The sequence below is a fragment of the Schistocerca nitens genome, chromosome 2, assembly GCF_023898315.1.
Source record: "Schistocerca nitens isolate TAMUIC-IGC-003100 chromosome 2, iqSchNite1.1, whole genome shotgun sequence".
NCBI classification, from domain to species: domain Eukaryota; kingdom Metazoa; phylum Arthropoda; class Insecta; order Orthoptera; family Acrididae; genus Schistocerca; species Schistocerca nitens.
In genome coordinates, this window is record NC_064615.1 from 139107275 (window position 1) to 139133241 (window position 25967).

The 25967-nt window shown below is 41.6% G+C and overlaps 1 protein-coding gene across 1 annotated transcript in view; it reads left to right on the forward strand.

Moving 5' to 3' along the window:
* The first annotated feature begins 2128 nt into the window (after positions 1-2128).
* The window catches only part of LOC126234300 (oxidized low-density lipoprotein receptor 1-like), a 174789-nt gene continuing 150950 nt past the window's right edge, over positions 2129-25967 (forward strand). The window contains exon 1 of the mRNA XM_049942986.1: positions 2129-2228. Within this exon, the coding sequence (XP_049798943.1) occupies positions 2130-2228 (99 nt within the window). The 5' untranslated portion in view covers position 2129. The remainder of the gene's footprint in view (positions 2229-25967) is intronic.

Here is a 25967-nt window from a genome sequence, read left to right on the forward strand (position 1 = left end):
AAGAAGAGGAATGAGTTTGATTAATTGAGGGTTGTGGGTCATGGGACTAGGCGGCGAGGTCATCAGCCCTGCGATTCAAAAGTTACATTCATAAAATAGAGGTGTCCGCTAGAAGTGGGCGTATGCTATCAGAGGGGTCAAACTATAATGCAAGGAAGCTAAAAACACACACACTAGAAGCCACAAAAGAAAAAGTCAAATCTAAAAACTGGAAAAACGGAGGGACAAATGAGTGGTCTTTTCTATTCTCTGTAATGTTTCTGGCTTTGCAGCCATCATATTCAGGCCCAAGAAGCTCATCTTAAAACAGTTGAGAAGGTAGCAGTGGCAAGATGACGTAATGTGGTGTGAGGTACCGATGACAGATGGTTTGTTCGGTACGGGTATCTTGAGAAAGACCGCCTAAATAGTGGTTCTTCTCCGCTATTGGATGCTGTACTCGGAAGTTGTGCGTCAAAATGATAATCTTCTGTTGTTAATGTTAGACAAACTAAACAGAGTATTTTCTTGCAGTTCAAATTAAAGCATCTCTCAATAGCGTGCTATCATTCCATTATTTCCTCAAGTATTAATAACCAGCAGAATAATAAGCAACTGCTAAACGAATATGCAGACGAAGCACTTCGGTGATCTTCGGATCGTGCTTAACTTGAAGCGGGCGAAGTGGTTTGGCTGCAAGATCAGAGCTGGTTCGGCAGTCTCGGAGGACGTCATGTTGTCTGCCGTGGTACGAATTGAGACTTAAATTGCAATGTATAATTTGTAAATGTGAAAGCTGTAATTACGGAAATGCGCAGTTCATTAATTTGTTGAGGAATAGATATTATTCGTGATCCTAAAGCGGAATGTAATCATGCACTTTCTCGTGTTCTGCTAACAAAAAGCGAGTGGCATCTCGTTTAAACAAACTGATTGCAAATTTAATTATTTCTAAACTAACAGTTTCTCGCTAAGAGTTTCTTACAGCCTCAAGATAACGGATTCACGACCTACGTGCTGTTTTCTGCACAGGGGATAACTGTAGAAGACTGCAGGTTGGTGAACATTTATTAGAACTTTTGCATTCCACTCAGTGCGGTGGGAGCAAATAGGCACCTCGTGTGTACTGCAATCTTTGTACAAATGAGATCAGTGACACGTCATCTGTGGTAATACAGAGGAGGTGTGAAGAAGAGAAATATTTTGAGGGAAGGGGTTCATCATATGCACACATATATCACTCTATCTCTCCCTCTCACTCTCTCTTTTTCAACTTGCCGTACATGGTATCCCTGGTGGGGATAATCGTTGAATAGACATGCTTTAGAATTATGAGGCTAGATTTTACTAGCGAGAACCGAGAACTGTAACCGACCAGCGAACTGTATAAGGGTTGTGATAAGTGTGTACTGTGAAGGACCAGAGAACTGCGCGAGCACTGTGATAAGTAGGCTGTGAACTGTGTTTGAACCATTTTTGAATTTTAATTGAACTATAATATCTGATGCCACGAAATCAAAATTTCGAATTACAATGAAAGTAGTATCGGTAACTGAGGAAGTGCAACAAGAACAAAAGAAACTGTTGTGTGCGCAGACAAAGGGATTACGTTATTAGTGGTCACGTCAAGATTGTCCATGCTTTGAGACGGCGCAGCGTGAAGCAGCCACCGGCGCAGTTACCACACTATACGGCGTGTTGGAAGTGACAGCCAGCTTCTTTTGTATTCCACCTGGTAGGCGGCGCGTGGGTCTGCTCCCGTAAACTGAAGGGTAGGCCGAATGTAGGAAGTGAGTAGACGCAGGAAAAAGTGAAATGCTTCCGTACTGCGTTTGACTTTAAATCACCTTTACTTTAGGAAGAATATGAAAACATAATAACGTGATTACTTAATTTTGCACTGAGGAGCACGTAGGTGCGAAGCCGGATGTATCACAGCTCATGAAAGTTACACAGGCAAAATCTGTAGTGGCTCGCCCACTATGAAATAGAAGCAATGTTGCTTGGTCGTCTACTCGGAATCAAATGGGCTGAATCTGGAGCGGCGCTCGTAGCGCTGCATAGCGCCGGCTAGATGGCGCTGTCGACCGTGTCGGTGTCGTAGTGCCAACCTACGAACTTGCACCTAAGCTGTGCCATCGTAGCTATCGATGCCACAGCTTCAGCACACCATGATGGCGGAGTTGCAGCCAGCCGTGCAGCTCAAAGCAACGAGAATCAGCGGCAGTGCGTCGAGGAAGAAAAGTAGAGTAAGTGTTGCGCATAGCAGTTTAATATTTGTAATTGGAACAGATTTGTAATTGGAACATTAGTATTAATACCCCTGGGGGAAAGGAAATAAGATACACTCTGAGAAGTAGAGAAGGAGTACAGTCTCACAGTAGTAGTGACGAACTGGTGCGACAGATAAAAATAAACGCTAGCGAAGTCAAATATTGGTTTCGATATGTCGAATGTAGTCACAAATACCCAAAGCGAAAGAAAATCTAAACTCAAACTTTGGTGATGAATCCGCGATAGTGAATTCAATAACCAATAATCACATTGAGAATTCTGAAGTAGCCATGAATAATTTCACTGAAAATGTAGAGTTAACTAACAATGAGTGGAAATGGTGATTTAGTGGCAGGAGGATTTGTAGTACCTAGTCAAAACGAAATATTGATTGGAATGACAATGCCAGAGAAAATGACTCCGACGTTGACATTACTAATGAGCCAATAGCCGAGTTACATTAGTCAAAACGAAATATTCATTGGAATGACAATGCCAGAGAAAATGACTCTGACACTGACATTACTAATGAGCCATACATTAAGGCTTGATACAGCGTCAGCTGACACTTTACCAACTCAGGATGATGATCGGGATATAAGATCTATACTAAAATTAATTTTGCAATAACAGTTAAGTAAAACACCAAAAGAAAATAGGGAGGAATTAAGTAAAGCACTAAAAGAAAATAAGGAGGAATTAAGAAATAACATAGATATGGGATTAAAAGAAAATAAGGAGGAATTAAATAATAAAATAGATAAGAGGTTAGAAGAAGTCAATGTAGGAACAGAGCCAATCAACAGTAAGTTCAATGCTATGGAACAAAAGCTTGCAAATCTTGAAGCTAAAACTGAGGGATGTTGCAGGAAAATAGATTATGAGACAAAAGAATGGAGTAAAAATTTAGAAGTCTGACATCAGAAATAAATCAAAAGGTTGACCATGCAATCAAAAAGTTAAATAAGAATTTGCAGGATCGAAATAGGATGACAGAAACAGCAGTTAATGAAACTAGTAGTGTAAGACAAGAGCAAAGCCAAGCTATCAAAGCATGTCAGGATAAGAACACATTACTACAGAATAACTTAAAATCTTCAAAAAGGATCATGAAATACTTAATTGTAATATTTCACATGTAGAACCCTCTTGTAAAGGTAACACAATTGCGATTCAGGGCAAATTGAGAGTAATAGAGCAGGAAGCACTTTCTGAGATGCAAGACAAAACAGAAAATGAATTTAAATCAGAAATAGAAATTTGGTGTGAGCAAGAAAGAAAGAAAGGTGTTGTCCATGTAAGTGACGTAGCAAATTAGGCTAATACTTATAAATTCCACCATTTATCTAGTAAGGGAACTATTAGGTTTCATCAGGCAGTTTGATGGCATCATTTCTGAAAACTTGACAGAACAGCAAAACGTGAAATCCGTGGCCAGTACGTTAGAAAGAGAAGCAGTATCGTGGGAAACTAGGGTCATTACCACATGTAAAACATATAAAGATTCGTGCAAGCATTTTTGAGTCAATAATGGTCTACTAGCACACAAAATAATGTTAGAAATAAAATTTTTAGGCAGAAGCTTTGCAAGTAGCGGTTGTAGCAACTACGTAGAATTTTTACAACATTACTGGGAAAAGAACCAATACTTGACCGACCCATTAAAAGAATCTGACCTGACAAGTATACTTACATTCCCAGTATCAGTACAAGAGAAGTTAATCAGTGTAAATTAAAGTGATGTCAGTCATCTAATGCACGTGCTGGAGCAATTAGACGCGTTACCCAGCAACAGGTAACTACCGGAGGGCTGGAGAAAGAACAGGTAGCGGACAGACCGCCGTAATGACAGAGAGCAAAGCCGAAACAGAGGTACAAATCGAAATGACGAACGGCGTGACAGGGAAGAAAACAGACAACTGCGTCACAGTTGCAGTTCGTCCAGAAGAGGGAGAGGCACTTTTCAGAAGGGTACGAAGAGAGGATATTATTACGGTGGAAACAGGGAATATTATAATAATCAAAATAGGCAACGTACTCAGGTAAGAGAGAGGAAACCTACAGAGCCGGAAAATTAGTAGTCTGTTCGGATCTGGTCCAATCGCCGAATGTAATGGACCATTAGTAAGATTCTTAGGATATGATAAATGGGATGGAGTAACAAGTGCACTCATGGATGAAGATAGGCAGGAATTGAAGGAAATGTATCAACCAACAATTGAAATTGGAATACAAAACATGACAACAATTGCGATCCTAGATTCTGGTAGCGAAATTAGTGCTGCCTCTAGTAATTTATACGAAGAAATAAAGAAGGATGCGGATGTTCCCGAGTTATCAGTACAGGAATTTAAAGTGGTTACAGCGTGTGTGTCTAGAAGTAAAATGATAAAGAAGCAGATGTTAATAAAATTTAAAACGCAGAACACATCATTTTCAGTAAATACCATGGTGATTCTCGGACTGTGTGTCAATTTTATTTTGAGGACAGATTTGTTAACTGCTAAATACTCTCTCATCCATTCAATACATTCTTCAGTCACTCTTCGTCATCTCACGCTCTTATGTGGAACTTATGCATTGGAACCACAGATTTAACCCTTGCAAACAGTAAAACATAAAAATCTTTCTGTTCACTTGTTGCCATCTATGCTAACAGCAGTTTCTAACGAAAGACGCATAAAAAGACGTGAACACGTATTCAAAAACAACTGTTTGAGTTGCCCTTTCATTTGGTGCATTGTTTATAATTGTAAGTCGAATGTAATCAATGTTACAAATTCTTAAACTCCCATATTAATTTTGAAACACCTGCTATTCTTATCAGAAAATTCCACCACTATGGAGTAGAAGAGATTGTTTTACTCTTAATACGGTCTACATGAAAAATAGGAAACAATCAGCGAAGATAAATAATCAAAAGTCAGATTGTCCCGCAGTTCAAAATGCGTATACTTCAAGGATCTGTTCTTGGACCTTTCCTGTTCAGTTTTTATGATTTATCAGTAGTTTTGCCATTAGATATAGTGCTATATACAATTCTCATCACACGAAAATGTGCAACGTAGTGTAGTGGTAGTGGCAGAGAGATGTATCACTTAATTCCTGGCAAATGCGTTACAGAAAAATGAAATTAAAATTGAATACTTTATGTTTCAGTCAAATTATTAGGATTTCAAAGAGACTAAAAACTCAGCTTGTATTATTATAAAGACAAATAATGTGACAAACTAGCAGGTGTTATCTAACTTATGTACAAGGTGAGGAGCTTTGCAAATAAAGAACTCTTATGGCATCATATTTCACATTCTTCTACTCACATCAGCGCTATGAAGACTACTATGGAGTAATTCCAGAAGCTCAAAATTTATGTTTAAAAATAAAAGAAAATTATCAAGTGTGTTGCAGCACTTAGCCTACGTGAAATGGAAATGCCATGAGGCTAGGGCATTCTGTCGTTTAGACCGTTCTTTCGAGATGACGCCACTTCGGCGACTTGCATGTCGATGGGGATGAAAGGATGATGATAAGGACAACACAACACCCTGTCCTTGAACGGAGAAAATCTCCGATCCATCCGGGAATCGAACCCGGGCCATTAGGTATGACATTACGTCGCGCTGATCACTCAGGTACCAGGAGCCCATGTGAATCATGTAGAGATTATTTCATATAACTTAAGAGTAACTAATTGGTATGGATTTAACTGTCATGGCTGTGTTAAAGAAAACCTAAGTAAATATGACGTAAGGAGTGTAATATGTCATACACACCCTGGCTGCAACATAACTATTTCCATTTCGTTTTGCAGTTTTATATAATGTCTTCATCTTTATTTTTTTCGAATTAAATATTCTTTACTATCTATTTGGAGCTCACTTGAGCAACTGGCCTAATTATGTACTGAATTTATCATGTAAGTAAACTATTATGCATCCAGAATTAGATTTTCACTGTGTAATAGTATGTACACCGATGCAGGACCAATACTCCTGGAAGAAAAGATATTACGGAGACATGGCTTATCCACATACTGGGGATGTTTTCAGAATGAGATTTTCACTCTGCAGTAGATTTTATGCTGATATGAAACTTCCTCGCAGATTGAAACTGTGTGTCAGACCGAAACTCGAACTCAGAACCTTTGTCTTTCGTAGGCAAGTGCTCTACCAACTGAGCTAACCAAGCATGACTCAATGCCTCACGCCCTGTCCTCACAGCTTTACTTTCGCCGTTACCTCTCCTTCTACATCCCAAACTTCACAGAAGATCCCGAGTTCGAGTCTCGGCCTGGCACACAATTTTAACATGCCAGGAAGTTTCGTATCAGCGCACAGTCCGCTGCAGAGTGAAAATCTCACTCGAGAAACATCTCCCAGGGTGTGGCTAAGCCATGTCTCTGTAAAACCCTTCTACCAGGAGTGCAAGTCCTGCAAATTTTGCAGGAACACTTAGTGAAGTTTGGAAGATCGGAGACGAGGTACTGGTAGAAGTACAGCTGCGAGGACAGGTCGTGAGTAGTGCTTGGGTAGCTCAGTTCCTAAGACACTTGGTAGTTATTTACGGTATTGTTATTGCCATTTCCACAAGTATGTAGCGTATTTATCTTATATGATTTTCTTGTGATTGTTGTTACTTTACTTTGGATGACACACTCTGTGTAAGAATTCTAGAAGGAGTATATCCATTTGAATTTTAGTTATTACAAATGGCGATGGCTTTAGTCAGAAAAACACAAGAGATTAATGTAAGACAGAATAAGCATGTTGATGTCCGCCCCCAGTAGCTGAATGGTCAGCGTAATGGATTGTCAATCCTCTGGGCCCGGGTTCGATTTCCAGCTGGGTTGGGGAATTTTCTCCGCCCAGGGACTGGGTGTTGTGCTGTCCTCATCATCATCCTATCATCCTCATGGACTGCACGTCGCCATAGTGGCGTGAAATTGAAAGAGCAGCACCCGGCGAACGGCCTGCCCGACATGGGGCGTAGCCATTCGATTAAATAAAAAGCATATTGATATGATATGAGGGTGATAGAGAGCACATCTGACTTTTCTGTTCCTTAAGGTTTTGATACATTGATGTATATTGGGACTGACTGTGGTCATCTTCAAGTAATGAAGACATTAAACAAGATTGATCAAGCCACCGTAAGTTGTATGACAGAAGGTACTACTGTCTGTTCTCCCCTTTCCTGTTCCACTTGCAGATAGCATATGGGGATAATACTTGTTGGCTACTTCCATATTAGCTCTCATTCCTGGGACTGACTTTTTCTGATCGTTTCTCGTGTCATAAGTGATAGGAGGTATGGTAGTCACTGTCTCAAGTGATTTTGCAACAATGTCATCATACAGTAGCCGATCTGTCCCCCTATTTATGTGAACGCTCTACAGATTCATCACACAGGAAATCACAAATGCAGATCACAAGACTTTCTTTAGCGCTTTCCTGATCGCATTAATTAAAAATTGCGTATTACTGTAATAATCGGTTTTCTGCTTTTGGAATGGATACTGAGTGAGGCCATGTTTCTAAATTTCTAGTGTTGCTTATAGTATTCTATTTATTTTAAGTGGTACATGTATGTCCCGTTGGACTCAAGGTGAAATAAATGATTGCCTAAATTTATTTTTCCTTGAGTCCAGTGAGACATATACATCGCACTTAAAATAATTTACTTACTTCAGATTTGGATCTTTAAGAAAAACCTAAGTAAATATCATCGATATTTCAAACAAAGTCCAAAATGATGAACCAGTTAAAGCTCTGTCAACTTTTCACATCCAGAAAGAGACAATATTCATCACAAGGAAAAAAACAGAGTTGGTAGAACTTGAGCTGTATCCGGCCCTGTATTCATTGCAGAATATACATTTGTTAGAAGCTATGGAGCGGTTCGACCAGCGGAAGGATATACCGTTGGTGATAAGTAACTCAAATGTTGACATCGTCTCTGTTTTCTTTTAAATGTTGTTTCATTATGTAAAACTGCACTAATGGAGGAAAGCGTAACCGACTTTATTCTCATCTTGATTTTGTAAAGCAGTTTTCAAGCTGGAAGAAATATAAAGAAAAGGAGAATGCGAGAATTCATCACAAAATGCTGGGAGTTCGTGAAATTTTCCGTTTCATATCAAATCGAGCGAAACAAGATAATATCACAGCACCGGATGAAACATACAGTAAATGTAAAAATTTGGACACAAATGCGAAGAAAAGGCACAAAAACAGAAGCTCTCTGAACACAATGGTCATAAGGCAAAACCGCTTGAAAGGTTTTATCAATAAATATGTGCACAAATGTATACATTTCTAGAAAACAGTGTAAAAGAGACAATGAATACCTTTACTGAGCTTATCTGTTGCAGATAGGAAAAAATTATATAAAACTGCCAAAACACAAGACATACAATCCATAACTCAAAACATTAGGTGCCAAACAATGAGCCTGCTGGCTCCAAACAATTGATACACTCAATACTAGGACACAACATCATACAGAGGTGAGACTTCCTTACCCCTGTGAACTAAGGGAAATAAAATTGTATGTCACATTGGGCGTGAAAGGGTTAAAACATCTCCAATTAAGCAACAAGTTCAGCACTTATAAAATATAGTAGCATAAAATGAAAGAGACAAATATTTGATAAGGAAAACTAGTAAAGATATTGAGATATTGGAGGCATGAAAAAGGAAAAAAAAGAAGAAAATCGTTACTGAAAAAAGACAGTTATTAAAGAGTAGGCGACAGTTTCAAATAAATAGGAATACGAATACGGTAGAAGAGTGCTGAACAGAACAAATCTAATCAGCACTGTATTCAAGATCATGAGAAAAAACTACACTGAAAACCACCAAGGTGAAGCAGCACTGCGATTATATTGCATTTGAGGCTCTTCTGGCGGACAAGCATTTAGGGGTGGAGGAGGGGGAGGGGGGTACGTAAGCAGCTGCAGTTGTAGATAGCTTTTCTGATTGGGCCTTGTTACAGCAGCAATTGTGGGAGAATGTCGGAGTTTTGCCAATATGAACTGCAAAAGTTAATGTACTTGGACCAGCAGATAGAGACTCTTACGGAAATGTCTACTTTGAAGATTGTTTACTGTGAGACCTTGCCCACTGTCTCCTGTGGCGGATTCAGAAAAACCTCAAGGAGGGGGCGCTGAAGCTATCTTGAGCTACCTCTACTTTTACCGTAATAAAAAATAATCAAGTCACTTGTAAAGTTTAAGAAAGTTTTATTTAAACTGATAATACACATACACAAGACAATGCCATCTTACGATATAAAAAAGTAACAATTGTGGTTATCTTCCTTGAATTCATTCCTCAGTCTTAATGTTTCTGCTTCTGAATGTAAACTAGCCTCCTTTTCGCGCGAATAGTCCGTATTTATAATGCTACGTATCGAAGGTTCTCTGTACAAGAGAACAGCAGAATATCCGCGACTTTTCTCGAACAAATGCCAGACAGAATAACGTATCGAGATCACTAGAATGGCCGCGACTTTTCTCGTAAATATGTGTTAGCTATCTATGTGCCAGACAGAAACGTGTAAAATACGACGATGCGGACGCGCGTGCTACATAGAAAAGTACAACTAGTCGATAACGTGATTCAGTCGATTGACGAAGGAAACGTACGAACAGCGTGCGGGCTGACTGGCGAGGGCGGCGCGGGTGGCAATGCCGACGGCTCCGCAAAGGAGTGAGGGGTGGGGGCGCCCCTCGCCCCCCCCCCATATGCATCCGCCACCGTATGTCTCACAGATACGACAGATGATTTCCTTGATTTTGTGGAGCGCGGGGGGGGGGGGGGGGTGTTGACAACACCATGTGCTACCGCGAACAGGGCAACAGGATTTCAGAGAAGCAATGGGAACGACAGGGGAGAAATAAACTCGTAGGAAGTACAGAACTGTGATCGAGTGCGCTTCCAGTGAGATGTTAAAGATTATCAGCAGAATTCCCATATTCGTGGAAATCAGTTGAGAAACAAAAATCAGATAATAGTAGACAAGGCGGCAGTCAGCAGCAGAATGATAGTCATGAGAGGCAGCGGCCAAGAAATTAGATTTTCTCCCGATTGATGTCCATGGAGGGAAGAGGAGAAGTTATGCTAGAAATAGGACTATATGGTAGTGAGAAAATGAATAATAATAATCATAATGTTAAGGAGGATGCTAGAGTTTTTAATATGGAGGCTGTGCTGGACACTGAAGAGTTATGCAGGAAGTGGAGGTAGCATGAAAGCACTGGAGTAACAAACAGGCCAAGAACGTCGTCCGCAAATGAACATTTAAGTAATTTGTTTGATCTGGAACCTCATGATTAGACTAATCTGTTCAAATTGGCAGCAATGAACGATAAGGGCAACGTAAATTTTAGCCCAGCCCAGACTGAAACAATTCCGGCATTACAAGATTTTACTGCAGGCAAACAGGAAGCAGAGCCTGTAACGTTAGACACACAAAGGGACTTTTGTATGCAGATGATGTATTCAAAGTACAGCAGGCTACTGCAGTGAATATTGTTACAGATGCAGTGAGTGGCACACTTGGATCTGGTTGATGCGATATCAGGGAAGTTTGTTAGGACCATTACTGTTCATATTGTTTGTTAATGACCTTACAGACAATATTAATAGTAACCTCAGACTTTCTGCAGATGATGCAGTTATCTATAATGAAGTACTATCTGAAAAAACAGCATAACTATTCAGTCGAATCTAGATAAGATTCCAGAGTGGTGCAAAGATTGGCAGCTTGCTTTAAATGTTCAGAAACGTAAAATTGAACACTTCACAAAACGGAAAAAAATGTGGTATTCTATGACTATAATAGCAATGAGTCACTGTTGCAATCGACCAACTCATAGAAATGACTCATGAGTCAGGCAGCAGCTCTCAGCCGATTCACATCTAGAGAGCGGCAAGTTAAGTGACTATCTTTTCCTCGAAGAATATTTATTAAATTTCGTGCATGTTTTTCTGTGTAAGAGGTTCAATCTCGCGTCTTTGTCAGGGTAAATTCACTCAGCAATAGTTGCACTGATTAGCCAGCTGCATAGCTCATTAACACATCAGTGTCCAGTGGTGATACATTATGAAGGTAGCAAGTTGCACATCTAGGATCATCGTTTACTTCCTCAGTTACTTTTGCTAGGATGGTTAGGATGTGTGAGTGCTGTGTGTGGACACAGGAGGGGCTGGCCTCAGTTCGAGAACAGCTAAATGCGCATTTGACTATGGTCAATCCCATTCAGGCTACTGCCTTGGGATGTGGCAGTGTCAGGGAATCTGGCGCATCGCGTGGAACACCTCAGCTGTGGCTTGTTTTGCCCATGGGCTCTGGTTCCAAGGCACCTCCTAGTGCACGCAACGCAGTGGACCTGCCCTCACAGCAAGGTGAGTAGCAGGTGGTAACACGTTTGCGTCGCTCGGGGTGGAGGGGCAATTTAGAGACTAGCAGCTGGGCCTCGCCCATTCAGCCTGTGAGTGGGCAAGTGGACCCTCCTTCAGCAAGGTCAGAGCACACACTGGGGGGGGGGGGGGGGTTACTAGTTATCAGGAGCACCAACGTTAGGCTCACTATGGAGCCTCTTAGGCAGATAGCATTCAGGACTGGAAAGAAAGCTAATGGGAGCTGCGTATATCTGCCAGGGGGCCTCATCCGACATATGGAGGTATCTTGCATGCAGCTATTGAGCATGCAGGATAGAGTCGACTGCAAGTTGTGGCTCATGTTGGCACCAACGACGTCTGTCACATGGGTTCTGAGACCATCCTTAGTTCATAAAGGCGGAGGTGGCGAAGACTGTTGGCCTCGTGCATGGCGTGCAAGCAGAGCTCGCAGTTTGCAGCATTGTTCCCAGAGTTGATTGGGGTCCTTTTGTTTGGAGCTGAGTCGAGAGTCACAACCAAAGGCTTCGTCGATTCTGCCTTGGCTGCAGATTTCTAAACGTGCGTTATCGTGTGGGGATTTTTAGGACTCCCATTGATAGACCAGGGGTGCACTACACAAAGGAAGCAGCTTCTCGGGTACCAGAGTACTTGTGGAGTGCACATGAATGTTTTCTAGGCTAGACGGTAGTTTGAGGTGCTCTGATAAACACTCAAAAAAATGGCTCTGAGCACTATGAGACTTAACATCTGAGGTCATCAGTCCCATAGAACTTAGAACTACTTAAACCTAACTAACCTAAGGACATCACACACATCCATGCCCGAGGCAGGATTCGAACCTGCGACCGTAGCGGTAGCGCGGTTCCAGACTGTAGCGCCTACAACCACTCGGCCATCCCGGCCGGCGATAAACACTCACCTGTTGATACATAGCAAAGGAAGTCAGACCGAGTTCAAAGTATAGACACATCGACTGTCAAAGTTCTGTCAGTAAACTGTCGAAGCATTCGTAACAAAGTTCCCGAATTTATTGCTGTCCAGGAAAATTCTTGCACAAATCATTCTTGGAACCGTGAGCTGGCTGAACCCCGAAGTGGAAAGCTCTGAGATATTTAGCGAGTCGTGGAATGCATATCGGAATGACAGATTAAAGGTCATAGGAGGGGAAGTGTTCATTGTAGTTGACAAAAATATTGTCTCTATTGAGGTCGAAGTCCACAACGGTCGCAGGTTCGAATCCTGCCTCGGGCATGGATGTGTGTGCTGTCCTTAGGTTAGTTCGGTTTAAATAGTTCTAAGTTCTAGGGGACTGATGACCTTAGAAGTTAAGTCCCATAGTGCTCAGAGCCATTTGAACAATTTGAGGTCGAAGTTAAGTGTGGCAGTGAAGTTATCTGGTTGCTTATAACAGGTCTAGGTGAAACCAAGTTAATTGTGTAATGTTTTTACCATCCATTCGATTCCATTGCGACAGTTCTCAGTCTTTCAAAGATAGTTGCGGTCAGTAGCGTGTAAATACTCCGAGCATGTAACACTAGTTAGAGGCGACTGAAACCTACCGAGTGCGAGACTGGTATGGTTATGAATGCATTGCGCGGGGTGCAGACAGACAGACGTGCGAAACACTGTTGAACACGTTTTCTGAAAACTGTCTTGAGCAGTTATCTCAGTAGCCCACATGCAAGGGAAATCTCTTAGATCTTATAGCTACGAGTAGGCCAGCGCTTATCGACGGTGTCAGTGTAGAAACGGGGATTAGCGATCGTGGTATCATTCAGCAACTACGGCTACGGAAGTTAATCAGTCAGGAAGGCTAGGAGAGTGTTTCCGCTGATACAGCAAATTAGCTATTATTAGCATCTTACTTAGACAGTGAACTGACAGCACTTAGTTCCAGTAAGATGGGCATAGAGGAATTATGGACGAAGTTTAAGCACATTGTAAATCGCGTTCTGGAGAATTACGAGTATGTGCCTAGTAAATGGATAAAGGATGGAATGTATCCATCATGGTTTAACAACGAAATTCGGAACGTGATGAGGAAGCAGAGACTGTTGCACACACGGTTCAAAAGAGGATGCACAAATAACGACAGCAAAGGTTAGTAGAGCTTCTTGCGTCTGTTAAAAGATCTATGCGCGAAGCATTCAACAACTACTACCATTACACCTTAGCAAAAGATCCGGCAGAGAACCCGAGAAAATTCTGGTCATATACAGGGTGTTACAAAAAGGTACGGCCAAACTTTTAGGAAACATTCCTCACACACAAATAAAGAAAAGATGTTATGTGGATATGTGTCCGGAAACGCTTAATTTCCATGTTAAGGTAATGTTGACTTCGGTGCTTGTGTTGACATGCGACTCATTGCTCTACAGTACTAGCATCAAGCACATCAGTACGTAGCATCAACAGGTTAGTGTTCACCACGAACGTGGTTTTGCATTCAGTGCAATGTTTACAAATGCGGAGTTGGCAGATGCGCATTTGATGCATGGATTAGCACGGGGCAATAGCCGTGGCGCGGTACGTTTGTATCGAGACAGATTTCCAGAACGAAGGTGTCCCGACAGAAAGACGTTCGAAGCAATTGATCGGCGTCTTAGGGAGCACGGAACATTCCAGCCTATGACTCGCGACTGGGGAAGACCTAGAACGACGAGGACACCTGAAATGGACGAGGCAATTCTTCGTGCAGTTGACGATAACCCTAATGTCAGCGTCAGAGAAGTTGCTGTTGACCACGTCACTGTATGGAGAGTGCTACGGGAGAACCAGTTGTTTGCGTACCATGTACAGCATGTGCAGGCACTATCAGCAGCCGATTGGCCTCCACGGGTACACTTCTGCGAATGGTTCATCCAACAATGTGTCAATCCTCATTTCAGTGCAAATGTTCTCTTTACGGATGAGGCTTCATTCCAACGTGATCGAATTGTAAATTTTCACAATCAACATGTGTGGGCTGACGAGAATCGGCACGCAATTGTGCAATCACGTCATCAACACAGATTTTCTGTGAACGTTTGGGCAGGCATTGTTGGTGATGTCTTGACTGGGCCCCATTTTCTTCCACCTACGCTCAATGGAGCACGTTATCATGATTTCATACGGGATACTCTACCTGTGCTGCTAGAACATAGTGCCTTTACAAGTACGACACAACATGTGGATCATGCACGATGGAGCTCCTGCACATTTCAGTCGAAGTGTTCGTGCGCTTCTCAACAACAGATGCGGTTACCGATGGATTGGTAGAGGCGGACTAATTCCATAGCCTCCACGCTCTCCTGACCTCAACCCTCTTGACTTTCATTTATGGGGGCATTTGAAAGCTCTTGTCTACGCAACCCCGGTACCAAATGTAGAGACTCTTCGTGCTCGTATTGTGGACGGCTGTAATACAATACGCCGTTCTCCAGGGCTGCATCAGCGCATCAGGGATTCCATGCGACGAAGGGTGGATGCATGTATCCTCGCTAACGGAGGACATTTTGAACATTTCCTGTAACAAAGTGTTTGAAGTCACGCTGGTACGTTCTGTTGCTGTGTGTTTCCATTCCATGATTAATGTGATTTGAAGAGAAGTAATAAAATGAGCTCTAACATGGAAAGTAAGCGTTTCCGGACACATATCCACATAACATCTTTTCTTTATTTGTGTGTGTGGAATGTTTTCTGAAAGTTTGGCCATACCTTTTTTTAACACCCTGTATAAAATCGCTAAGCGGGTGCGAGGCCTCCATTCAGTCCCTTGTTGACTAGTTTGGTGTGGCAGTTGAAGTTAGGAAAACGAAAGGTGGAGTTTTAAATTGCGCGTTCAAGAAACCGTTCACGCAGGAGAATCGTACAAACGTACTGTCATTTGACCATCGGACAGACTCCCTTATGGACAACAAAGTAATAAGCATCCCTGGCGTATAGAAACAACTGACAGATTTGAGTGCAAATAAATCACAAGGTTTGGATGGAATCCTAGTTCGGTTTTACAAGAGTACTCTACGGCTTTGGCCCTTTACCTATCTTGCATTTTCGTGAATCTCTCGCCCAACACAAAGTTCCAAGCGACAGTATATAAGAAGAGTAAAAGAATGGACCTGCAAAATTCAAGGTCACTTCGGTCTGCTGCAGACTCCTTGAACATATTCTCAGTTCGAATACAATAAACTTTCTTGAGACTGAGAACCTGTCATGAATCAGAATGGCTTTAGAAAGAATCTCTCATGTGAAACTCAGCCTGTTCTTTTTTCCCGCGATACACTGCGAACTGTGGATGAAGGACAACAGGCTGATTCCATATTTATTGACTTCTGGAAAGCATTTGACATGGTGTCCCATTACAGGCTGTTAACGAATGTACAAGTCTATGGAGTAAGTTCACAGATATGTGACTGGATCGACTGATGACCTAAGATGTTAAGTCCCATAGTGCTCAGAACCATTTGAACCATTTTTTTGTGACTGGATCGAAGACTCCTTAAGCAATATAATCCATTGTGTTGTCTCGACGGCGAGTGTTCATCAGGGACAGGGGTAACGTCAGGAGTGCCCCAGGGAAGTGTGATAGTACTGCTGTTGTTCTCTATGTACATAAATTTATGGTGGACGGGGAGGGCAGATCTGCGGCTGTTTGCTGATGACGCTGTGGTGTACGGTAAGGTGCTCAAGTTGTGTGGCTGTAGGAAGGTACAACACGACTTCGAAAAATTTCTAGTTGGAGTGATGAAGGGTAGCTAGCTCCAAATGTGGAAAAATGTAAGTTAACGCAGATGAGAGGGAAGAACAAACCTGTAATGTTCGGCTACGGTATTAGTAGTGTCCTGCTTGACACATTCAAGTCGTTTAAATAACTGGGTGTAACGTTGCTAAGCGATATGAAATTGAACGAGCATAAGAGAAGTGTGGTAGGGAAGGAGAATGGTCGACATCAGTTTATTGGGAGCATTTTAGGAAAGTGTGGTTCACATGTAAAGGAGACCGTATATAGGACACAGGTGCGATCTATTCTCGAGTACTGCTCGAGCGTTTGGGATCCATACCAGGTCGGATTGAAGGAAGACAGGGAAGCAAAACTGAGGCAGACAGCTAGATTTGCTACCAGTAGGTTCGAACAACATGTAAGTGTTACATAGATGCTTCGAGAACTGAAATAGGCATCCCTCGAGGGAAGGTGACGTTCTTTTCGAGGAACACTACTGAGAAAATTTAGACCACCGGCATTTGAAGCTGACTGCCGAACGATTCAACTGCTGCCAACATACATTGCGCGTAAGGACTGAAAAGATGAGATACGAGAAATTAGGGCTCACATGGAGGCACATGGACAGTCGTTTTCCCTCGCTCTATTTGTCAGTGGAACACGGGAGGGAATGATTAGTAATGGTACATGCTACCTTCCGCCACGCACCGTATGGTGGCTTGCGGAGTATCTATGTAGATGTAGATGTAGATGTAAATACCTGGGTGTAACCCTTTGTAGGGATATGAAATGGAATGATCACATGGGCTCAGTCGTCGATGAAGCATGTGGTAGACTTCGGTTTATTGGAAGAATACTAAGGAAGTGCAATTAGTCTACAAAGGAAATTGCTTACAAATCACTTATGTGACCAATTATAGAATACTGCTCAAGTGTGCGGGACCCATACCAAGTAAGACTAACAGAAGATACTGAACATATAGAGAGAAGGGCAGAACGAATGGTAACAGGTTCTTTTGATCCATGGGAGAGTGTCACAGAGATACTGAAGGAATTGTACTGGAAGACTCTCGAAGACAGAGGTAAACTATCCCAAGAAAGTCTATTAACAAAGTTTCAAGAACCAGCTTTAAGTGATGACTCTGGGAAGATTCTACAATCCTCTATGTATCGCTCTCATGGAGATCATGAGGATAAGATTAGAATAATTAATGCACGCACAGAGGCATTCAGACAATGATTCTTCACACATTCCACATGTGAATGGAAAAGGATGAAACCCTAATAACTGGTACAATGGAATGTACCCTCTGCCATGAACATCACGGTGGTTTGCAGAGGTAGATACTGGAGCTCCAAGTGACGTATGTGTTAAGACAGTGTATACTGATAGCTTCAAGGATATAGAAGATGATTTATTAGTGGAAACAGTGTAAAAGAGAGTCAGTGCATAAAGCAACCTGTAATAAGAGGATCTGTTAACGATCTTGCTATAGATTATCTGGTCGACACAGGGAGTGACGTGTCATGGGTCTCTGACTCTTCCTTTAACCATATTAGTAGTAAGGATATTGTAGTGTACCCTGTTAGTAGTGCAAAGATTAAAATGGCTGCAGGAAGTTACAGTAGACTGGTTAAGAATGAGGCTATTTTTGAGATGACTATTGATGACATCATCTATGTACATGGAGTTTTTGATACATCAGACCTCTGTACGAATATGTTGTTAGGGACTGATTTTTTAGCCAAACGAGAAGATGGCAATAGTTACCAGATAAAGTTCGTGGGCTAAAAGCTAGTGCCAGTCGCAAGCATTTTAAATTTAAAGGTACGACTGCTGGTAGAAGAATGTTGATGAATTACTATACAGGCAGATGATAAGGCAGCGTTTTTATTAGTGCACGTGTAGCTTTGTTGGGTATAATTATGTTGCCGCTATCGATCGCTGAGATCGACATCATCCACCAAATCTATAACAGAAACAATGAACAACTGTTTATCTTTTAGATGTTGTTGGCTTTGTCTTACTGTTCCTGACAAAGTGTGGTGTTATGTGCTTTGATGTAAAGTGCCTTGTGATTCTTTTATTTGTAATCACAACAATGAAGTGTGTAACTCACGCGGAACTGTACCAGAATGTCATTCTACGTACTCGCCTTTACCGAATTTCCACATTGGTGGCTCACATGTCTTCCCAATACTTGGCAAACAAGCAGCGGTGCAGCCGAAGACAATGGATTTCACGGATCACCAAAGGTTATTAGAACATTTCATCTGTTTTACCTGTGTTTCCCATGGATTGCATAGTGCAATGATCTATATGGAACAAATTAAGTCCAAAAGTGCTAGTGTAGACACAGACCTCATGCTTTCATGTGGCCATACTCATTGCATCTCTCCACAGATTTGGTTGACTTATCTAGAATGTAGGAACCACAGAAACTGATTCTGTCTGTGGTTCAGGCCCTCTGATAAATCCTAGTGTTTGAGTGCAACACTGCTTCCTCACTCCTCCCAACCTGATGTGTGCTTCCGCACTGGTTATTGAGGTGATGAATCCATGTTTACTCATTGGCAGACCTCGGCCAATTGAGGCACGCCAGAAAATTTCTAGATTTTCTACTGCATTGTTGCTGATCAATGGGGTTCCGATCGACGTCACCCAGGGATCTACTCAGTTGGTGGCTTACAAGCGCTTTTTCAACAACGTTTCTTCTGTAAAACGTGTGCTGCCGAGACTGTCTCAGTTCTTAGCAGACCAATCACAAACATGGTTCGATATTGCTGAATCAGTGTTCACTATTCAGAACATTTTTGAGGATGCAGCGAAATATTCAACATAACTGTGTCATGTAGGTGAACAAGCTGCTACAATCAGTGATGTTATACTACCACCACCTCCTTACAACGAGTTTGAGGCAGGCAAGGCAGCATTACCAGGTACTTCAAACGGTGTGGTTATCACCTGAGCAGCAAACTCATCAGGCTATTATCTTGGAAAAGTTAAACAGGTGGACACTCCCCACAGTTGTGGTGCCACTTACAAACTTTCGTGGATCATATATTCATTATGCCTAAAACTTCACTGTGGGCCATATGGAGAAGCAAATTGCTCCAAGAAATTCAAACATTTTTAATATGTAACAAAGAACTTCCACAAGAGGTTAAGTGGCAGTTAGCAGACGGCATCTTTGTATTGCAAGGTGGACGTCCTCGCCAAGCAGCAACCACTAGCAGTACATGTAGTTGGCATCCATGTTGTGCATAGACGTGGCGGGTATCGAGCAATGCCAACCACGCACAAGGGTTTCTAACACGCCACAAGTGGCTGCAGCCATTTTGCACTTCAGTCCTTCACTCCAGCAGGCAACGATCAAACAGTAGTAAGCATTCCTGAAGACACCTAACAGTGCCACCGAAGGTCATCACCTCCAGCCAATTGATATACACCACGCTCAGCTGACAACAGATTAGATTAGATTAGATTAGATTAATACTAGTTCCATGGATCATGAATACGATATTTCGTAATGATGTGGAACGAGTCTAATTTTCCAATACATGACATAATTAGGTTAATTTAACAACATACTTAAGTTAATATAACAACTTTATTTTATTGTGTTTTTTGTTTTTCTTTATTTTTTATTTTTATTTTTTTTAATTTTTTTAATATTTTTTTGTTTTTTTTTTCTTAATTTATATCTAAAAATTTCTCTATGGAGTAGAAGGAGTTGTCATTCAGAAATTCTTTTAATTTCTTCTTAAATACTTGTTGGTTATCTGTCAGACTTTTGATACTATTTGGTAAGTGACCAAAGACTTTAGTGCCAGTATAATTCACCCCTTTCTGTGCCAAAGTTAGATTTAATCTTGAATAGTGAAGATCATCCTTTCTCCTAGTATTGTAGTTATGCACACTGCTATTACTTTTGAATTGGGTTTGGTTGTTAATAACAAATTTCATAAGAGAGTATATATACTGAGAAGCTACTGTGAATATCCCTAGATCCTTAAATAAATGTCTGCAGGATGATCTTGGGTGGACTCCAGCTATTATTCTGATTACACGCTTTTGTGCAATAAATACTTTATTCCTCAGTGATGAATTACCCCAAAATATGATGCCATATGAAAGCAATGAGTGAAAATAGGCGTAGTAAGCTAATTTACTAAGATGTTTATCACCAAAATTTGCAATGACCCTTATTGCATAAGTAGCTGAACTCAAACGTTTCAGCAGATCATCAATGTGTTTCTTTCAATTTAATCTCTCATCAATGGACACACCTAAAAATTTGCAATATTCTACCTTAGCTATATGCTTCTGATTAAGGTCTATATTTATTAATGGCGTCATACCATTCACTGTACGGAACTGTATGTACTGTGTCTTATCAAAATTCAGTGAGAGTCCGTTTACAAGGAACCACTTAGTAATTTTCTGAAAGACAGTATTGACAATTTCATCAGTTATTTCTTGTTTGTCAGGTGTGATTACTATACTTGTATCATCAGCAAAGAGAACTAACTTTGCCTCTTCATGAATATAGAATGGCAAGTCATTAATATATAATAAGAACAACAAAGGACCCAAGACTGACCCTTGTGGAACCCCATTCTTGATAGTTCCCCAGTTTGAGGAATGTGCTGATCTTTGCATGTTACGAGAACTACTTATTTCTATTTTCTGCACTCTTCCAATTAGGTACGAATTAAACCATTTGTACAACAACAAACCATGGGGCACTGCCCATCCTCAGGATACAGACAGCGGCGAATGGATCACACATTGGTGCTCGCTTCATGTTCGCTTCGGCCTTCCTTGTGAGCATCCAAACACTGCCTGTGACTTTCACTAGGCATCAGAGATCGTGACGTTATCATAGTGTGCCAAAAATCAAACCAACTGAAACAAACCAGTTTGTTTCCAGCGTCTGTAAAGGGTAATGGCCGCCTCTATGTGTGCAAACATTATACTAACCAGCATTTTTTGGTGGACTCAGTGTCTGAGATCAGCACGTTTCTGAACACCACTTTCCTTCCTTGCACTGCAGATACCGCACCTCAACTCAAGGCAGTAAATGGATCAAGTATTACAACATGCAGAGCTATTTCTCGCAACAGTGATGTCAAAAATGGCCAGACTTTGACGTGGACCTTCATGCCAACTACGTGAATGACCCTGTGTTAGTGATGTATTTCCTACACCACTTCAATTTGTGTCCAGATTTGCGAGATGGAGTGCTTTGGTGTAGAAAATCTGGTATTACCGCTAATGAAATGTTCAAGAGGCCTTTGACTCCCACAAACACGGGTGGCTTCAAAACTCTTGTGTATAGGCTTCAGCACTTATCTTTCCCACTTGAGGACCAGCTGCCAGCAATCAATAAATTATAGTGACAGCAGACAGGAATGTCTCGTCTTGCAGGAAGAGAAGTCCTCACTACAGAAATTACTGTTGGAGTGCCACAGCCAGTCGGAAGAGAGCAAACTTAAGCTTTCGTCATTACAGCCTTCAACTATCACCACCATTGAGCGCCTTCCCTCATAGGACTTCAACTTCACGAATATTTGCCGTAATGTGGAGGACCTATAAAGCACAGAGTGGAACTTCACTGATACACTGTGGATGACAATGAGTAGCCTATGACACGCTGAGGAGTTACTGACCCAGACATTGCTGGCTTTGGACTCAGTGGACACTAGAGGCGATGTGCACGTATTCCTTTGCCAGAGGAAAGCTGTGAACACCACTCAGTAATGCATCCATCAGCTGGCATCTTCTAGGACGTCATCACATACACACTACGTTCCTTCTGCACCTATAACACACGTATAGTGCAACAGCGAAGTGAATCATATTCATGTGTGTTTAGTGTTTTCCAGTCACTGATCCACCACAGCATTAATGGTGATGCAGTGCAGATGACTGAAACTACAGAAGGACTGCCCATCTCTTATAAAGTAGAGTGTCTTTCCTCAGACAAATCACAGATTGCAGAAGTTACGATAGATGACGTATTAACCAAGTTAACACACTTCAAACAGTGTATGGCCATCACCAGTTCATACGGTTCCGAAAAAAAGACTGTTAGTTTCGAATATGTGGCGACTATAGGGCCCTCAGCGCCCACGCCACTCCTGTTCTACATCTGGTACCATATATTAAAGACTTTTCACATTCGTTGTCCAGAGCTTTGCTTTTCAGCTTTACGGACTACCGGAAGGCTTACCTGCAAATATTTAAAACTGAGGACATTTCCGAAACTGCTGTTATTGCCCCTTCGAATTATTTGAATTTTTATGCGAGCCGTTTAGACTGCAAAACGCTGCACAGACGTGGCAGCGACCCATAGATTCTACTCTGCACTGCCTCCCATTTTATTTTGCATACCGGGAGAATGTGCTCATGTTTTCCTTGTTCGCCACAAGAGCAAGAAGAACACCTCCAACAGGTCTTGTGTGGGTTGTCGTTTGTGGTCGGAGCATATCCGTAGGATGCAAAAAACTAAATTCTGGTGCCCAACAGAGTGAGGAGTCACCCAAATGGTCATGCAAAATAATTGATAACAAGGTTATTTTCATACAACGGAAAACACCTTAATTAAATGAATATTAATAGGGATGGTTCAATTAAGCATGAAACAAATGGGCACCACACCACTCAAAAAATGGCTCAGAGCACTATGCGACTTAACTTCTGAGGTCATCAGTCGCCTAGAACTTAGGACTAATTAAACCTAACTAACCTAAGAATATCACACACATCCATGCCCGAGGCACGATTCGAAACTGCGACCGTAGCGGTCGCTCGGTTCCAGACTGTAGAGCCTAGAACCGCACGGCCACTCCGCCCGGCCACACCAATCAAATGGACATGTTAATGGGATGGGGGATATTGTAGCTGTGAATGGAAACAAATGGACACTATAAAAAATAGATTTATTGATTCTGAACATGAAAATTTGCCACTGATGTCTTCAAAAGAACCATTTATAACTGGACAAGGGAATACAACCCAACGTATAACCTTAGCGCAGATGGGTCGGGAGGATAAAACATAGTTCTGTTAACTGACATGTGGACATGACCAGTAACTGCGTAAGATGTTAATAAAGTGTAGAAAGTACATGGGAAGATAGAAGTGAGCACCAGTAGAATGCCAAAACGCGCATTGAGAGCAACAAGCTGCACGTGTGACTAAGCTCGCGAACTCGGCTCCTGAGGGAAACGGGTTAGATTCCTTTTAAACTGCTTCGGCAGGCGCGACGATGCGCCATCTTACCAATCGGTCAGTGCGTACATAAACAAGCCGAAGTCAGCAAAGTCTGGAACATATGATTTCAGCCCTCCTTTAGTACTTAGAGCTGACGTACAGATATTTTTCCAGCGGTAGTAAGGCTCGTCATCTCTCCTACAAAAAGCCTCAAGCAAAGTCATCACTGAATGAAGACCTAAAGCGAAATATTTTCTCTAAGAGCCACCTGAAACTCATCTATCTTGCTGCCAGAACTGGAGATCGCTGCTCAATGAACGCAGAGATTCCGAGTTCCGACGAAGGAAAAATGTGTAAGGGCGTTCTATCACATTATATCTCAGCCAGTCGCTCAAGGCAGGCACCTAGAGCCAGGAAATTTCTCCCACTCCATGACGTGATTCTGAAATGGACAAATGAAAGCTCTGCACGTAGGCAAAGCGCAAAAGTGCGGGCTCTGCCGAAAACTTCACTTGACATCTTCCTAAGGGACAGTCTCCACTTCTTCCAATCTGATTACGTAAGCATAGACTAGATCTTGTTTATATTCAGAGAAACAATATCGACTGCAGCTGAGCGATATATACCAAATAAATTAATAATAAGATATGTTATTGAACTCACATGGTACATAAAACACGTCAGAACACTGTTGCAGAAGAAAAGAAAAAAAGCATGCAAAATTTAAAAGAACACAAAATCCCCAAAAGTGAAGAAGTTTTAAAGAAGCTCGAAATTTAGCGCGAACTTCAATGAGAGGTGCTTTTAATAGCTTCTACAAACAAACTGTGTATCGAAACCTGGTAGAGAACCCAAAGTGATCCTGGTCGTATGTTAAGTACGCCAGTGGCAAGACGCAATCAATACCTTCACTGCGCGATAACAATGGCGATGTTATTGATGACAGTGCCACTAAAGCAGAGTAACTGAACACTGTTTTCCGAAAATTCTTCAAAAAGAAGACGAAGTAAATATTCCAGAATTCGAATCAAGAACAACTGCCAACATGAGTAACTTAGAAGTATATATCCTCGGTGTAGCGAAGCAGCTTGAAACATCTAAGAAGGGCAAGGCTTCCGACGCAGACTCTTAGTATTTGCTGCACTAAATAATTATAAAAAGCGTTGTTATTAAGCTACTTTTAAACGTCTACAGGTGTTATAAATACAATATAAGTGTTGTTAAATTAGTGGAAGTGTTAGCGAAGTATAAAATAAGATTAAACGGTGTAAGAAGCGTATTTTTCTTCTCGCGCCTGTAGCACGAATCTTAGGCCTAATTTCACGCGCGCGAATCGTAAGTACGCAGTGAATTAAACTTATAGGTAAACGTTTCCAGTTGGTATAAATATATTATAAGTGTTGTTACATTAGTGGAAGTGTTAGTGAAGTGTTAAATAAGATTAAACGGGGTAAGAAGTTTATTTTCCTTCTCGCGCCTATAGCACAGATTTTAGGTTTAATTTCGCGTGCTCGTATCGTAAGTAAACAGTGACTTATATGTAATCACCCGTTTTTTTTTTTACTCTTTCAATTTATTTATATCTGCCTGAATAGTATCTAGGGTCCTTTGTTTACGTATTAGTCAGTACTTAAATCAGTTTATACGATTTCTGTTTTTGCCATGAGTGAAAAGTGTGTGACATGCCGTAGGATCGTTAGTTCCGGGGTATGGTGTGATGGGTGTTGGGTGTTGTAGTTTCTTTCATTGGGGCGAATGTAGTGGCGTGGGAAATTGGGACATAAATGAGGCTCACCAGTGGTGTTGTAGGATCTGCAGTAGAGATAGGAAAATACTGGAACAGGAAGGGGAAACTGCAGCTCTTCAAGGTGACCTAGACAAGGCAAGGGAGGATCTGGACAGGTTAAAGGGGGAGAAGGGTGAACAGAGGTGGGAAGTGGCAACAGGTAATAGGGGGAACAGGCAAAGGAGAGCATCAGACAGCTTTGTCATAAATCTTGAAAATAGATTTGACCTGTCGCCTCAGTCAGAATCGGATGAGCCTCATGTAGCTGAAGCTGTAGAAAGGGCACAACAAGTTTTCAAGGACTTGAAAAAGGTAGGGAAATTTGTAAAGAGAAAGAAAGTTCTGTTGTTAGGTAGAGGTGTTGGCCAACTACTGCAGGAAAATCTACGTCCAGAGTACCAGGTCACAAACTTTTTCAAGCCTAGTGCAGATCTGGGTCAGGTAACAGAGGATATAGGTTCTTTATGCAGAGGATATAGGTTCTTTATGCAAGGATTTCACGAAGGAGGATGCCGTGGTTATAGTGGGTGGTCCGGGAAATAGCATTGACAGAGACTCTGAGTATTCCATAGAGAGTGACCTGGTGAAGATAGCATCAGCAACGAA